The 17125-nt window shown below is 41.4% G+C and overlaps 1 protein-coding gene across 1 annotated transcript; it reads left to right on the plus strand.

Annotated features, from left to right (window-relative positions):
• Positions 1 to 6067: 6067 nt before the first annotated feature.
• Positions 6068 to 12701, plus strand: LOC102443612 (alpha-1-antitrypsin-like). Its single transcript, XM_006133720.4, has 5 exons — positions 6068 to 6189; positions 6814 to 7503; positions 8008 to 8278; positions 9704 to 9851; positions 12172 to 12701. The coding sequence occupies exons 2-5, from the start codon at positions 6819 to 6821 to the stop codon at positions 12364 to 12366; spliced, it is 1299 nt and encodes a 432-aa protein (XP_006133782.2). The 5' UTR covers positions 6068 to 6189; positions 6814 to 6818; the 3' UTR covers positions 12367 to 12701.
• The last annotated feature ends 4424 nt before the right edge of the window (positions 12702 to 17125 follow it).

The following is a 17125-nucleotide window of genomic DNA, read 5'->3' on the forward strand; positions in this document are numbered from 1 at the left end:
TACATGTTCTGGTTCAGTCCACTGGGAATTAATGCGAGGTGGACATTTTTACCTCTGGATTTCAGTTCCTGTCATAGGGATGTTGCTGCTTCTGACAGAAAAACTTCTTTTTTCCACTGGATTGTTAACACACTGTTTGTATAGGGAGGGTAGTGTAGGCCTCAGGTCAACAAACAAGCAAACCACCCTTGCCATCCAGATAGTCCTCTGTTTGCATGGAGCACACTCCATTCTGCACTGAGGGAATATTGTGGGAACATTGTAACACCATCTATCCTTAAAAAACAACAAATAGTCTGATAGCACTTTAAAGACTAACAAAACATATAGATGGTATCATGAGCTTTCGTGGGTACAACCCACTTCTTCAGATGACTGGTCATCAGATGTCTTTAAAGTGCTACCAGACTATTTGTTGCTTTTTAAGTTTTTCCTGTTACAGACTAACCCAGCTACCCCTCTGAAACTATCCTGTGTAACTTACTGCTGGGTATTACTAGCAATAACAAGGGCTGAGTGCAATCTCTATTTTGAAATTACAAAACAAACCCAACTTGAGCCTTCATACAGGGGACAGCTGAATACATCCCCTGAATACCAATAATAGCAACACTTGTTCACTCACAGCACTGAGTCCATGTATTAAACAAAAACAACTTCTGTTAAAGCAAGTGGGAACATAGCATTAGTTTGGCCATCTCAATGAGGAATCAATAGTATGTGAATAATCGGTTAAACAACCACCTCCTTAAGCTGCTTAGTTTCCACACCTGCGAGTGGCATGTCCAGTGAACAAATACAATATACCACATGCCCTGTCCTACCACTGCAATCTATTCTGTTGCCAGAGGCTGGTGCAGTTCCAGAATTAAGAGTTGCCAGGTGTCTGTTTTTTGACCAGAACGCCTTGTTGTAAAGGGACCCTGGCAGCTCCAGTTGGCACTGCTGACTGGGCCATTAAAGGTCCAGTTGGTGGTGCAGAGGGAACCTGGAGCTAAGGTAGGTTCTCTGCCTGCCTTGGATTGGAGCAGTTCTGAGCAGTGACCACCACGTCTGTGCAGTCTTTAAGCACAGGGAAGCTCCAGATGTTGTGTCCACCCTGAGTGCCAGCTCCTATAGGTTGAATACCACAACCAATGAGAACTGTGTGGGCAGTATCTGTGAGCCTGAGGGCAACCCATGGAGTCTCACTACACCTAGTGGCCCACAAGGACCTGATGGCCACTTCCTGGGATCCATGGTAAGCACTGTGAAGACATCACACTCCAGCCCCATGCTCCAGCCCTGATCCCCCTCCTGAACCCCAAATCTCTCATCCCCTGGCCTCACCCCACAGTCTGCAACCCCTCAGCTGAAGACCTCACCCTCTCTGTGAATAAAAAATATAGTCACGTGGATGATGACACATATAAGTGCATGATTCATAGTAGCTTACAATCTAAAAAATATGAAGCCTTAACTTCTGCGTTAAAAAAAATCCAACATTGCTTCAATTTTAAGTTTATTGTAGTCAGTTGATGAGTGTCAGCTTTGAATCAGTCTAAGGAAGAGACTTTGCCTTTGTGTCAATCCAAGAATTTTCCAGGAGTGCATAGGCAAATAAAAATGTTATCCACCTGTCTGCGTGGTGAAAATATGATGCGATTGAATCAACACACACATGCTCAGCTCTAATACTTACACTGTATTAAACCATAGTATTAATAAATACCTTAGTTGCTCATCCATTAAACAGTTATCAGCTGGTGTAAATTGGCCTAATTCTATTGAAATCAATTGAGCTAGGTTATTTTATAGTAGCTGAGGCTCTGGACTCTAATCCATCATAACCCTCAGTGAGGTGACATGTGCAGGCATTTTGATACCTCATTCTCTTGCCAAAAGTGTTCTACAGTTGGCCATAACCTGAAATAACAATTCCTAGTGATTTATTCTGTTCAGATTGCCTGGGTACTTAAATATAATAAACTAACTATAGGAGTTAATTATACTCTAATATCTTTTTCTTTCATTCACATTTTATGATGTGGGTTTGATTATTTTCTAAAATAATTTTTTCAAATGAATACACAACTTTATTTCATTTCCCTGCAGAAAAATCTCACTGTTTCTCACTTTTCTGCTCTCCTCCTCACACGTGCTGGAAAAAGATTTGGCAAAGTTTACAAAAAAGTGTGAGTAAAAAATAATAGAAAGATGGCAAGACTTTTAATTGAAAACTCTACACCTAACAAACTGACATCTCCAAAAACATTTCCCTATTTATGAAATGCCATTCTTGTTGTTTTTTTAATTTTTTTTTAGTCACTTCTTCGCTTATGTCCCAATCTGGCAAAGACTGAAATGTAGGCTTAGCTTTAAACACATGAATACTCAGTGAGACTGCTCACATACTTGAAGTTCAATAGGGCTACATCTACACTGCAGTGCTATTCCACGTCTTTTGAGTGCGCCTGTTATTTTGAAATATAACAGGCTCGCCATTCCAATGTCCCTGTAAACCTCATTCCACGAGGCGTAAGAGATGTTCTGCATTAGCGATTTATTTCAAAATAAGTGCTGTGTAGACAGCGCCAAATTTTGAAATAAGCTATTTTGAAATTAACTCGAAATAATCTAGGCAATTTGCATAGCTCAAATTGCATTGCTTATTTCAAACTATAGGCACAGTATAGATGCACCCTAAGGGTGTGTCTAAACTACATGGCTCTGTCGACGGAGCCATGTAGATGAAGCTGATCGGCAGAGGGAAATGAAGCCGCGATTTAAATAATCGCGGCTTCATTTAAATTTAAATGGCTGCCGCGCTCTGCCGACCAGCTGATGATCAGCTGTTTGTCGGCAGATCTGGGCAGTCTGGACGCACCGTGGTTTCACGAGGCATACTTGCGTTTCACTAGGCATACCTGCGCCGGTCGACAAAGGCTTCTTTGTTGACCGCGGTGCGTCCAGACTGCCCAGATCTACCGACAAACAGCTGATCATCAGCTGGTCAGCAGAGCACGTCAGCCATTTAAATTTAAATGAAGCCGCGATTATTTATATCACGGCTTCATTTCCCTCTGCCGATCAGCCTCATCTACATGGCTCCGTCGACGGAGCCATGTAGTTTAGACACACCCTAAATGTGTAACTCAGACCTTGCAGGACTGGAGTTTACATTTTTATCTGTGGTGGTTCTAGACTACTTGGAGTTCACTAATTGTGGTGCTGCAGCTTGTAGTATTTTATAGAATCAGAAGGCCCAGTATTAGAGTTTGGTACAAAGGTAATTGTTAAAATCCCAGTTCAAATCATATTAATAAGAGCTTGATTATCATGTCTAACAAGATCACATACAGAACATGCATTCCAATCTCACTCTATTATGTAAAAACGTATGAGGTTGCAAATAACTCTTGTGGATCAGTGTGGTGCAAGTCCATTGACTCCTCTTTGGGTGGATATGATCTAGACATGAGACAGTAAGTATAAGGATTGCAGTGTCAGGCAGACATCAAGCCTTAATAATGTGGCTCTCCAACCAGATGTGTAAAAAAGCTCCTCTTTGTGGATTCTAGGGAAGTTTCTCTCTACAGCATGTCAGGGTCCAATGCTATTGGTTCCCTCTCTCCCAAAGCGGAACACACCAGCCGTGTCTTCCAGGATATAATTCTCGTCTGAGAACAGTAACCTGTATGGCTTTTGGGAAATGAAGCTTAATATCTGAGAACCATAGTGTTCATAGCTTGTGGACATGGGTTCCTCATTTCAGAGAAGCTCTAGTTACATTCTATACATACTGAAGAGCTGGGGAACAGTAAGCAGCAGTTATTGTTCCTATCAGTATGGGTGCACAGATCTCTTCCCTTAGTACTGGCTCCATTCTGTACTAGACAGTGAGCATGTAGTTCTAGATGTTCAGGAAAATAAAACTCCCTCATTGCTCACTAAGTACTCTTTGTGAGACTTTTATTTAATCCGAATCATGTTTATTATGCTTAATACTGTCTAGTAGTAAGTACTGCAGCAAAGAGAAGTGCAGGTCAGATGGGCATGGTAGGATCCTTTTGAATTACTGTAGTTACTGTGTTAATTCTTCCTGAAATTTTGAAGATATGTTATATGCAGTTTAGTTTATGGATGAATTTGTAGCAAATATAGAAAACGGTCAGTTCTATATAGCAAATCTGAGAGGGATGAACAGAAGTGAATTTTTTAACACAGGAAGTCTGGCTGAAATGGGAACTACATTGAAGGGAAGCCATTTGGATTTGTCCCTTAAAGAGAAATTGTCATCAGCATGACTAGTTAGTGTATATTCCATTGTAATACCTTTTAGGAAATTGTACAAAGATGTCCTTGGTACTAAAAAATCTAAAAAACTCTGTGTGGGGAACTGTAGCTGTGTTTTGTATTGCACTGTAATTTTAATTAGCAGAGTTTTCAAAACTACATTTGCCCATTAGCTTGACAAAGTGTATAAGGTTCCCACACCCCATTCCTCAGCCTTCTACATTTGCTCCATCCTACTCTTCTGCATGCTGAGTTCCACCAGCTGGAGGAATATTGAGACCGCAGGAAAGACAGTTGCCTTGCTCCCAGTTCTGGTGCCTCCCACCTCAGGATAATAAATACGTTTTACATCATATGAAGGGGAAATAGGTTTCTATGAGCATTGTTAAGTTTAACAGATGAGTTTAATGATCCTTACTTAAGTGGTTATAAAAGGTACTAAATCCATATACAAGCTTATTTTAAGAGATTTTTGTATCTTGGATAAGTTGAATTTAGTTTTGATGATCCATCTTAGGGTGCATCTACACTGCAGAGCTATGTCAATTGCGTAGCTTATTTTGAAATTGGGAGCGTCTACACAGCACTTATGTAGAAATAGAGCACTCTTCCTCTGACTTCCCTTACTCCTCATACAAAGAGGCTACGTCTACACTGGCATGATTTTCTGAAAATGCTTTTAACGGAAAAGTTTTCCGTTAAAAGCATTTTTGGAAAAGCACATCTAGATTGGCAGGATGCTTTTCCGCAAAAGCACTTTTTGTGGAAAAGCGTCCCTGGCCAATCTAGACGTGGTTTTCTGCAAAAAAGCCCTGATAGCCATTTTTGTAATCAGGGCTTTTTTGCGGAAAACAGTACTGTGCTGTTTACACTGGCCCTCTTGCGCAAATGATTTGCGCAAGAGGGCTTTTGCCCGAATGGGAGCAGCACAGTATTTCCACAAGAACATTGACGATCTTACATGAGATCGTTAGTGTTCTTGCGGAAATTCAAACGGCCAGTGTAGACAGCTGGCAAGTTTTTCCGCAAAATCAGATGATTTTGCGGAAAAACTTGCCAGTCTAGACACAGCCTGAGGGTTACAGGAGTCAGAGTAAGAAGTCTTCCAGCTTGACAGTATTTTGATGTTATTTCGAAATAACTGCCTGCTGCGTAGATGCAGACTAAGATCTTTTGAAATAATGTTAGTTATTTTGAAATAATGTTGCTGTGTAGACATAAACCCTACTGACATTTGCTAGTGTGCAGTTTACTTTCTGCACTTTGGTACATATGGTATGTTAAAGGTTTGTTAAAATCCCGCAGGAGCTAAGCACAATGTAAGCCTGGTTTATGCACAGATTTTATTCTGACATAAGTATTTGAGTTAAAAGTGTGATTTATTTACTGAATTGGTGATTCTGATACAACCTCTCTAGTGAGAATGCAGTGCAGTTATTTGTTTGCACTACACTGCTATATTTAAAGTACAACTTTTGTGTGCAGACAAGACCTTTTTTACACAATTGTGCTGGGAGTTTATGATCATTTGAGCACCAATAACATGTGCAGCACTTAGTCCCTGGCCCAGTATATTGTGAAGAGTGGCCACTCCAGAGCACAAACACTTTGGTTCCAATGGCACTCCAATCACATACTGTTTGCAGGCCAGGAGTCAGGAAGAAACATAGTCCCTGCACCTTCTGCATTCCACCATCCCTGATTGGTAGCTCCAATCAGCACTGCATGGGTGAAAGGTAGGCAAAATGTCCCAGAAAAACAAGCTTCATCATTGTTTGCTCTGTGTCATCTCTTGTAGTAATTTTTATTTAATCTTATTAATGATTAATGGAGGACACTACTCTTTAGCAGTAATTAATAGAACAAGGATCAGTCCAGATCAAATGGACACAATAGGATCCTTTGCAATATACTGTGAGTATTGTCTTAGTTTTTCCTTGGATCCTTTGATTTCTGATTATCTGCACTTTGGTTTATGGAAGTATTTCATTTGCATGTGGGTGATTTTGTAACAGGTAGAGAGAACACTATTCTGATTTAAAGAGGCCAAAACCTCACACAGCAATCAAGGGGCCATTATAAACTGGCGTTCTGGTGAAGGAGGGAGCTAGGACAAAGAAAAGGCAATTTATATTTTAAATGATGGAAAATTGTCAGCATTTGACTAACATGGCAGCAAACATACTAGGAAGCCAAGTAGATCTTCTACATGCATCCCTTCAGATTGTTGCCAGAGATTCATTAATTCCCCTTCCTTGTATTTGCCTTTTAGGAAACTATACCAAAATAGCCATTGGTATTACAAATCCAAAGCATAAATTCTATAAGGAACACTGTTCTTTGTGTTTTATAGCACATTTTTTAATGACTCTGGCCTGGAATGTGAGATCAGCGGGACAAATTCATCCACAGTGTAGCTCTAATAGATTCCATGACAGGTGTTAATTACTGAATAATAAAAAACAGATCTCATAGTACACAAGGGGGAGGGGGGAAAGAAATTTTTAATTAACTTCTGTAAATCTAAATATTTTACAGAATAAATGCAAAGGAAAATGAAGCCCATCCTCTCTGTGTGTTTGTTACTGACTGGGCTTCAAGCAGTCAGTTACTGTCACCATCCACCTGATCACCGCCGTGACAGGGATAGTGATAAAGATGCATACATCAAGGAACAAACATCCTCTGCTGAAGGACTTTATCCATGTGAAGGCAAAGCCTACTTCAAACTGGCCCACAGCAATGTTGCCTTCGCATTTAAATTTTACAAGCAGGTTATATCAGAGGCAACTGACAAAAATATTTTCTTCTCTCCCGTAAGTATCTCTACTTCCTTTGCAATGCTGGCACTTGGTGCTAAATCAGACACTCTGGATCAGATTAAAAAAGGACTCACCTTTGACCTTAACAAAACTCAGGAAAAAGAGATACATGAAGGTTTTTGCCATCTCGTCCATGTGCTAAACCGTCCAGACAAGAATATCCAGGTGAAAATGGGCAATGCCCTTTTCCTACAAAAGACACTGAAACCACTAAACAAGTTTTTAGAAGATCTTAAAAACTTTTATAAATCAGAAGTTTTTTCTACTGACTTTTACAATTCTACCAATGCTTTGAAACAGATCAATAATTACATTGAGAATAAAACCCATGGGAAAATTGCTAATTTAGTCCAGGATCTGGATCCACTCACTGTAATGGTTCTTATTAATTATATTTTCTTTGAAGGTAAGAATTATTATGATGTGGGTATTGATTGCAAACTTGAGCTTTGGGTTATTGACTAAGATCTAGGACAATGAAACTGCAATTTGTATTTTAAAGGAAGGGACTCTGTCATCATTGCTGGGTGCATTAGAATCTCTATCTGGGACATTCAAATCTGGAAAGTCAATCTATAATATTGCAAATATGAAGAATGGAGGAAACTGATTTTCAAGCAAATACCTATATTTTTATGCAATATATATTAATCTGATAGATAAATGCAAGTTCTGTTTAGAGATGATATTCATAGCTCTGTCAGTTAATAGTGGCTGTTTAATGTCTAAGGAAATAGTATTAAAGCCAAGATTCACAAAACTAAGAAGTATCAACCTATAAAAACATTCACTGTAAGTAAAGTTGCAGGATCAGATCCTATCAGGTTAATATATTTGCATTAATCTGATTCATACCAGTATTTCCTCTTTTCAGTATATTCAGTTGGATTTTCTTTCTTTTCGTTATTAGCCCATTGGGAAAAGCCCTTTGATTCTTCTTACACTAAAGAAGAGGATTTTTTTGTGGATAGGAAAACCTCTGTTAAAGTTAACATGATGTACCGTAAAGGTGTTTACAAACATCACTATGATAAGGAGCTATCTTGCTGGCTGGTGGAAATACCTTACCATGGAAAGGCAATAGCTTTGTTTATTCTGCCTGATGAAGAAAAAATGAAGGTGGTGGAAAATGCTCTCTTGAAAAAGACTTTGTTTAAATGGAAAAAGGCCGTCCAAGAAAGGTACTCTTTTAGCAACAGCTTTGCTGAAAAATATCTTATTGCAATTAGGACAGAAACTTACATATAAACAGACTATTAAGGGAAGATAGTTCTACTAAAGTCTGCACACAGAGGGCCTGTTAAAACCAGGTTTTCCTTTCCTTACATGATAAAGGGGCAGATAAGTAGAGCTCTGCACGGATCAAAATTGGTGTCCGCATCCTCATCAATGCTCTGCAGATATCTGCATCCACATCTGCGGATGCGGATACCCATAGATATAAAGCAGATATCTATGAATTTGCAGGGCTTTGCAGATGGGAAGGGTGATTTAGTTGATAGGATCTTGAACTATGACTCAGGAGGCCTGCATTCACTTTCTGGCTCACCCACAGATTTCCTCGGGAAAGACAGTTTATCTGATGTATGCCCAGATTTCCCATGTGCAGAGTGAAGATAATACTTTCCTATCTCACAGGGGAATTAATTCATTGTAAGGCACTCAGAAAGTATAGGTATGAGGGCCTGTGGCAGGATCAGGGTCTGCACAGCGATTAGGTGAGCAATAGATGCCTATGGTCCCCCAATGAACTTGTGCTAGAAAATATAATAGAGCCAGGAGGTTCTGTGGCAGCAGGGTATGGAACCCCTAGCCCATACTCACTCCCTAGGGTTATGTCTACACTGCAATATAAAACCATTGCATGGAGTCCCAGCACCCAGGTTAGTGACTTAAGCTCATGGAGCTTAAGCAGTGGGGCTACAATATTGCGGTGTAGACATTTGGGGTGTGTCTAGACTACAAAGTTTTGTCGACAAAAGTGGACTTTTGTCGACAAAATTATACCTGCGTCTACACTACCGCTGAGTTCTGTCGACATAATGTCGACAGAACTCAGCAGTTTTGTCGACGCTGGTAAACCTCATTTTACGAGGCATAACGCCTTCTGTCGACAGAGTTTCTGTCGACAGAAGGTGTTATTGCATGTAAACTGTCCTTTGCGTCTACACTACCATGTCGACAAAGCAGCTTGCTTTGTCGACAGAACTGAATGTAGTGTAGATGCTCTTTGTCGACAGAAGTTTTGTCGACAGTATAAAGCCCTTTTCCGGAGGATCTCTTATTCCTACTTTCAAGTAGGGTTTTATTCCAGAGGATCGCACCAGTCTAGATGCTTTTTTCTGGCTTTTCCCCAAGCCAGAAAAAAAGCGGCGGACATGTTTATTTAAATCCCGCGCGGGATATTTAAATCCCCCACGGATTTCCCTATTCTGACTTACCTGCTTTGCATGACTTTTCCGGAATTAGGGGCCAGTCTAGACGTAGCCAAAAGGTCTTTGATAAGGAACTCTTTTTCATAGGTATTCAATCTTTATTCAAACATACTGTGCATGATCCCTGACTGAGATGATTTGCCAGCATTTCCTGTATTTCTTTTTTAACAGAACAATATATCTGCACATTCCAAAATTTTCTATTTCTGGTACCTATGATGTAAAGGAGATATTCCAGAAAATGGGTGTAACTGATGTGTTCACTGACCAAGCTGACCTATCTGGAATCACTGGAATATCTAACCTGAAAGTTTCAAAAGTAAGTTTGTAAACAAAATGGATTTGTCTGTTTCTACAAATGTTACATTTATATTTTATAATATTAAAGGATTTGATCCTACTGTCATTTAACTCATTGGCAAAACTCCCTATCACAACAGTTGGCAGTTTGGAGACAAAAAAAAGAGTACAAAGAGAGTTTAATTAACATGCTTAGAAGGGATTACATATCATATATATAGAGGCTGGAGGACATCCGATAAAGGTACAAGTACAAAATGAAATATTTTGGCTATTATATATAATTATTAAAAGGTAAATTAGCTGTGGCAAAATATTCTCTAACTCTCATTACAGATAGTTAGGCTTGGAAGGACTTCAACTTTATCAATAAATGTCGATTTAACGGTAGTCACACAAACCAATGAAAAAATATTTCCATAGATGAGAATCTAAATTTATGGATAAGTGAAGTAAGAAAACGTATTAGTGAATGTATTAGAACATGATATAAAGATATTTACTTTGAATGTTTGGACATGTGGTGTTGACAGATCCAGTGGCAATAGTTTACTTTGACTCTCAGAAAACCTTTGACAAAGTCCCTCACAAAAGGCTCTTTAGCAAACTAAGCAGTCATGGGATAAAAGGGAAAATCCCCTGATGGCTCAGTCAGAAGTCCAGGGAAAAAGAGTGGGAATAAATCATCAGTTTTCAGAATGGAGAGAAGTCCCAAGAATGCATACTGGAACTGGGTGCTGTTCAACATATTCATAAGTGATCCGAGAAAAGGGGTAAACAGTGAGGTGGCAAAATTTGTAGATGATACAAAATTATTGAAGATAGTTGAGCCCAAAGAAGATTCTGAAGACCTACAAAAGGATCTCACAAAACTAGGTGACTGGACAACAAAATGGCAAATAAAATGCATTGTTGATAAATGCAAAGTAATGCACATTGGAAAGTGTAATCCCAGCTTTACATAGATAATGATGGGGCCTAAAGTAGCTATTACCACCCAAGAAAGAGATCTTAGAGTAATTGAGGCTAGTGCTCCGAAAACATTCAGTCAATGTGCTGTGGCAGTCAGAAGAGCTAACACAGTGAGTGTAGGGAAGAGCTATACTGCAGAGTGACTATTAGGGGCAGTCATACCTCCAAGGCAGTGGCCAACTGCGGACAAGGGTTTCCATCTTGCCTGCCCTGGCCCAAGTAAGTGGCCCCCAAACTCCAAAACACAACTCCCAGTCCTCAGCCCCAGCACCAGACTGGGGGTGGGGGAAGGAGGAGACCCGACCAACCCCACTGCTGTGGCCCCTTCTGGAAGCACTTCCCCCAGCTCCCACTGCCGGAGTCACAGCCCACCCCCCAGCACTGCTGGGCTGCCCAGCATGGCTGCGGCTGGCCAATCTGCACAGCAACTCCCTTACCCCCCTGGCTCAGGGAGCACCAGTAGGAGGCCTGTGTGGTCCCCATGCCCCCAGGCTGCCCCCATTCCGGCCTCGGGCTGGGCCTGGGGCACACCAGCGGAAGGCCTGTGTGGCCCTCCACTGCTCTGGGGCTGGATCCAGGCAATGCTCGGTGAGTCTTCTAGTAGGGCTATGAATTTAGGAGTGGTGTGGCAAGAGCAAATACAGAAGTGTTATTCCCAAGTTTACATAATACAAGACAAAACGCATCTGCTTTTCTGAAATTTTTTGGAAAAGCAGACGCGTTCCTTGGATGCGGCAGAGCTTTTCCGGGTTACCTCCGGTAGCCTTGAAAAGCTCTGCAGTGTAGACATAGCCTCTGTCTTTCCCAGTTTGTTGTCCTTTCTTCCTTCATACACACACTCACCTACCCAAACCAATACTCAGTAAAAGCTCCCTATTGTGTTCACATGCTTCCTTTTTCTCAAATAGGGGCTTATTCTTACAGTTATGTTAACTGACATTTGAGTTCACATCTATCAATCTTAGTGCAATTTTAACTCAACGTAGACCAAGGTTTCACCCAGTTCCTAACATTATTAAAGAATAATAGTGATGGGGAGGCTGGTCTTCTGTACTGTGACTGTGAAAAGACAAAGTAGCTGACTTTTTTTTTTCCTTTAAATTAAACCTTTAAATAGTGTTGCACTTCACTCTACAGTCCTATAAACAATTTGGCTATATATTTTTGCTAGGCGGTGTGGGTTTTTTCACATACATGGCCCACCTAGCCATTCTGATAACACTTTGCAATGTAGACTTGGCCTTACCCTACCTGCTTCTTAACAGTTGATTTTCTAAAGAACTGTGGTTTAAAAATAACCACGTTTATCCTTTGCTATGATTCAGGTCTGCATAATCAATGTAATGCTTTACTTCCATTCCTTGCAGGTCATTCACAAGGCTCTAGTGAATGTTCATGAGAATGGCACTGAGGCTGCAGGAGCCACCATCACAGAAATTTCATGGAGGTCTGGTCGAATTCCTCCTCGAATTAAATTCAACAGGCCCTTCTTGTTGATGATTGTTGATAGGAATATCCGCAGCATCCTCTTCATGGGGAAAATCATAAACCCTAATAACTGATCATCTGTTTTACGTGTTTGCAATGCTTTCCACCTAATGCTGGTGAAATTCCGGTGATTCAGCAAAGGACATGCACAGACACACCACTAATTGTTAGGGACTATATTTAGAACATTATTAACATTCATTCCCAACCCACAGACCATGAAAGTTGCATTTCCTTGCCTATAAACAGCTAATATTTCTTCCTTGCAGTGTTCAGTTTACATCAGATGAACTGTAGACCAGCAAACTGGGGTGCTAATCTATTCTACCCTATCTTGTGGTCTGTCTTTCCAAGTACACCCTGCTCATGAGTGTTAGCACTTCACTAGAGCACTCTGATCTAGTTCTCGGAGCTAGTTCCAAATGAACTAGATCAGAGTGCTCTAGTGAAATGCTAACACTCATGAACAGGGTGTGCTTGGAAAGACAGACCACAAGATAGGTTAGGATAGATTAGCACCCTAGTTTGCTGGGCTAGTTGTTTGGTGTAGATGAGACTAAAGATTCGTAAATGAGTTGCTCTTTCTGTATTCCTTACATTTTTTGGGAAGCAGGGGGCAGCAGGGACCATCTTGATCTTGATCAATATCATCTAATCTGAAGAAGTGGGTTTTGCTCATGAAAGCTGCTTTATCAGTCTGATTGGTGATTGTTCACAGCCTCCTGTTCCTTGATACATCAAGGAATTCATGGTCTGGTCTCTTCTCTTCTATTGTGGATCCAGGTGCTGGTCTGAAGTTGCAGATTCAGCTATTGGGATGATTTTCTTTTGGGGTTTGTCAACATAGCGAAAAACCCTGGGGATCATTTACAGAGGTATCCCCCAATGACAAACATTTTGCCACAGCAAGTTCAAAAGTGAATACTGCCTTGTTGGCAGGAGCACTCCCCTTCTGACAAAGCGAAAGCCACTTGTGGGGGCTAGCAGTAGTTTGTCTGCAAAAGTGCTGACAAGCAGCATTTACACACACTGACTTTTGGCGATAGTTCTATGTCGACACAGCCTTGTTACTAAAAACTGTGTAGTGTAGACATACCCTACTGGCATGTCTACACTTACAAGAAGATTGACGCTCTGGAGGGTGATCTTCTAGCATTCGATTTAGCGGGTCTAGTATAAACAAACTGCTGAGGGCAGTGCCTGCCGGTGTCTGGTACTCCTCCTTCTGTGAGGAATAAGGGAAACTGATGGGAGCATGTGCTCATGTCACCCTCCCACTCTGTGGATGCTGCCACAACTTGACTTAAGAGAAGCCAACTCCAGCTATGCATTTTGCGTTGTGTACCTTAAACCAACCTGCTTGTCTTAGTACAGACCAGGCCTCAGTGTGTCATTCACATAGGGAGCTAGTGAGGAGTAGCCAGTGCACTTTAAATACACACTCTAGTTTACTGTGCACTAATTTCCTCATAGCCAAGCTCCTGGTCTTCATAAGTTAATAATAATTATTACTGGCATTTCCACACATAAACCTCCGCCCTCCAAGAGATTTTTTGTTTTATTTCATTTTGTTTTTGCCACATTAGCTTATGCTAGTTCCCCAAATAAAATACGCTATACTAGAAAAAATTGCTGGTATAGCTGAGTCCACACACAGCCTTTCTGTTGGTATATTATACCCCTAAAGGATATTATTATATTCCCAAAAATTTTGACTGTTGATCTGCTTCATTCTTGCCAACAGTTCTTTTTTTTGCCATCAGTAGTTTTCCTGTATTGTCACATGTCCTAGCTAAGTTTAGTCTTTCCTCCAAAACACAGGAGAGTAGGGGACAAATTATAACTCGACAACCCCTAGTCATGTGCAGCACACTGATGTTACTGAAATTACTTAGGGACTTCTAAATTTACATTTAAACTCACAAATGAACATAGACACACATTACAAAAATGCAGACGCTGTCCGAGGAACTGCCTTTCCGAATGTTAACTGGATTATTGCTACTATTACTGAATAAAGAAACATTATAATCTGAATTTTTGAGTCTGGAACCTGCCTGAGTCTAATTTTGTTTTTGTTTTTGTGTTGTATTATTTTCAGTAACTTTCCATTGGAAGATATGAACAACAATAAGTAATTTTGGGACTATGGAAAAGAAACAAAACATTTAAACACACAAATATTTTGTGTTCTAGCTCTTTTAATTACATTTTGTAGTGTATTAGAGGCTAACATTATTTAAATACACATAGACAAAGCCATCAAAGGTATATAGGGTAGTGAACCATTTACCAGACTCCTTTTAGTATAAAATAGATAAACACTGTTTAAAATATTTAATTCTTTTAAAATTTCAAATATTTTGATTTCTTTAAAGGTGACAATTATTTTTCAGCAATCAAAATATTTTGAACTGCTCAATGGCTGGAAAAAGAAACAGTGATTTTAAAAATTACTGATGTAGCTCAGGGTTTGTAATTAAAATAAGATTTTCAGTGAACTTTTTTTTATCAAAAAATTGTAATTTGAAAAATTTTGGCCATATCTAAAAATTACTCTACACACTGAAGGAGTCACTTCTCTATTTTTCATTGGTTAAAATTTCAGGAAAAATTATACTGGATCTTGTGGGATGAACACACAAAAACAAAGATATATGAAATATCCCCCAGAAAGTCATAATCCTTGGAGATATTACAAACTAAAGGAAGGCCTATGGAGACTCTGTAAGGGTATGTCTATACTACCCCACTAGTTCGAACTAGCGGGGTAATGTAGGCATACCGCACTTGCAAATGAAGCCCGGGATTTGAATTTCCCGGGCTTCATTTGCATAAGCCGGGCGCCACCATTTTTAAATCCCGGCTAGTTCGAACCCCGTGCCTCGCGGCTACACGCGGCACGGAGTAGCTAGTTCGGATTAGGCTTCCTAAACCGAACTAGCTGTACTCCTCATTCCACGAGGAGTACAGCTAGTTCGGATTAGAAGCCTAATCCGAACTAGCTACTCCGTGCCGCGTGTAGCCGCGCGGCACGGGGTTCGAACTAGCCGGGATTTAAAAATGGCGGCGCCCGGCTTATGCAAATGAAACCCGGGAAATTCAAATCCCGGGCTTCATTTGCAAGTGCGGTATGCCGACATTACCCTCCTAGTTCGAATTAGGAGGGTAGTGTAGACATACCCTAAAGGATTCTGCAATTAACCATAACAGGATATGATATTTTTCAAATGTGCATGCTGTGCATTTTAGTCAAATGATCTCAGATACCCCCACAAAAAAAAAGTTTATTTTTTCAGGAGGGACTGACACACAGGCTGGTTGGATCCTCCAACCCATTTGATCTATATTAGTTAACAATAAAATCATAGAATCATAGGCTAGAGAGCAAGATCCCCTCTAAGCTGTGCAGCAACACAGCCCCGCAACCACTTAATCAGCCCCATCCAGTCAGACAGCTCCAGATCCCAGATATTCTACGCCAGGCTGCAAAAACCACTCCCTATTGTGCCTGGCAGATCAGCTCTAAAAACAATTGGGCCCCCAAATTAGCACCGACTTAAATTATGTATGTGAGACATCTTTGCAGAAATATGGGGCTGAAGGGAGGAACGAGAACAAAAGCAGGCTGCACCCTGAACTTAGCTATGATCTGAGAGGCCCACTTGTGTTCAGAGGGATGGCTGATAAGAGAAACATACCATTATTTCAGGAGAAGAAAAACTGGGGGGAAACAAAATATAAAGGTTTCACCCATCAAATACTGATGGTTTTTCTCTGAAGGAAATTCCATTCTCTTAGCCATTACACTTGTCGGTGTCAAAGCCTCTTTGAGGTTCTCATTATTCTAAAGCAATAAACTAATACAACTATTCATTATTCTAAAGCAATAAACTAATACAACTATTAACAAACTATAGAGGCTGTTGATATGGTAAGTTCACAAATTTTGTACGGCAAGCAAGGACAAAGCATCCTCCTCTATATTTAAACATTCCTGAGGGACATCAGAGTGACGTTACATTTCACTCTGCATCCCACTGCTACCTCTGCCCTCAGCCGCATGGCCTCCTCCCTTCCCATGCTCCAGGGACCTGCAAGAGCCACAAACTCTGTGGCCTTCTCCCTCTCCTGTGCTCGGCTTCCTGTGGGGGGGAGGAGGAAAGGCAGGCTGGGGGGGAGAAAGCCCTGAGGCTCTACACCAGCTCTGCCCTGAGGGCACTCCATCTGTCCCATAGGGAGAGGGGGTACTACAAAGTTTGCCTCTGAAGTTATGTTGGGCCCCCGCAAGACCTCCCTGACCAGCCCAGCCACATGCACTGAGACTCTTGGCTTTTGTTCTCGTGTGCTGCTCAGAGCACTGCTCCCCATCCACTGCTTTTTGCTGGGCCCAGCTGTGGCAGGTGGGAGAGGGGGGCCGTTGGAGAGGCAGGATAATGAGAAGCCTCCACGTGTGGGGGAGAGATCACAGTGCCAGCTGGCGGGGGCTGAAAGGGAAAGTTCTCTCCTCAGTGAGGAGTCTCTGCAGCCCAAGGCACTCCCTGCATTCACGGCCCCAGAGAGGGCCAGCCGCGATTCCCAGAGCCACCTGCTGCAGGCTGGGGATAGAGCCTCCCATGGAGAAGGGAGACCCCCCCCAAGCCGCTGCTGCCCCCCTCCCTTTGCCTGCCCATGTACAGCTGCTGCCTGGCTCTAGCAATCCGCGTGCTCCCCAGGCACTGGCTTCCTCCTCTCCTGGGCTGGTCAGATACCCTACCCACAGCCTGCCTTCGGCCCACTCCTGCCCCCTTCTCCTGCCGGACACCAGCCCACAACTTGCTTCTACCCCCTTCC

This window comes from Pelodiscus sinensis, chromosome 4 (assembly GCF_049634645.1).
Source record: "Pelodiscus sinensis isolate JC-2024 chromosome 4, ASM4963464v1, whole genome shotgun sequence".
NCBI classification, from domain to species: Eukaryota; Metazoa; Chordata; order Testudines; family Trionychidae; genus Pelodiscus; species Pelodiscus sinensis.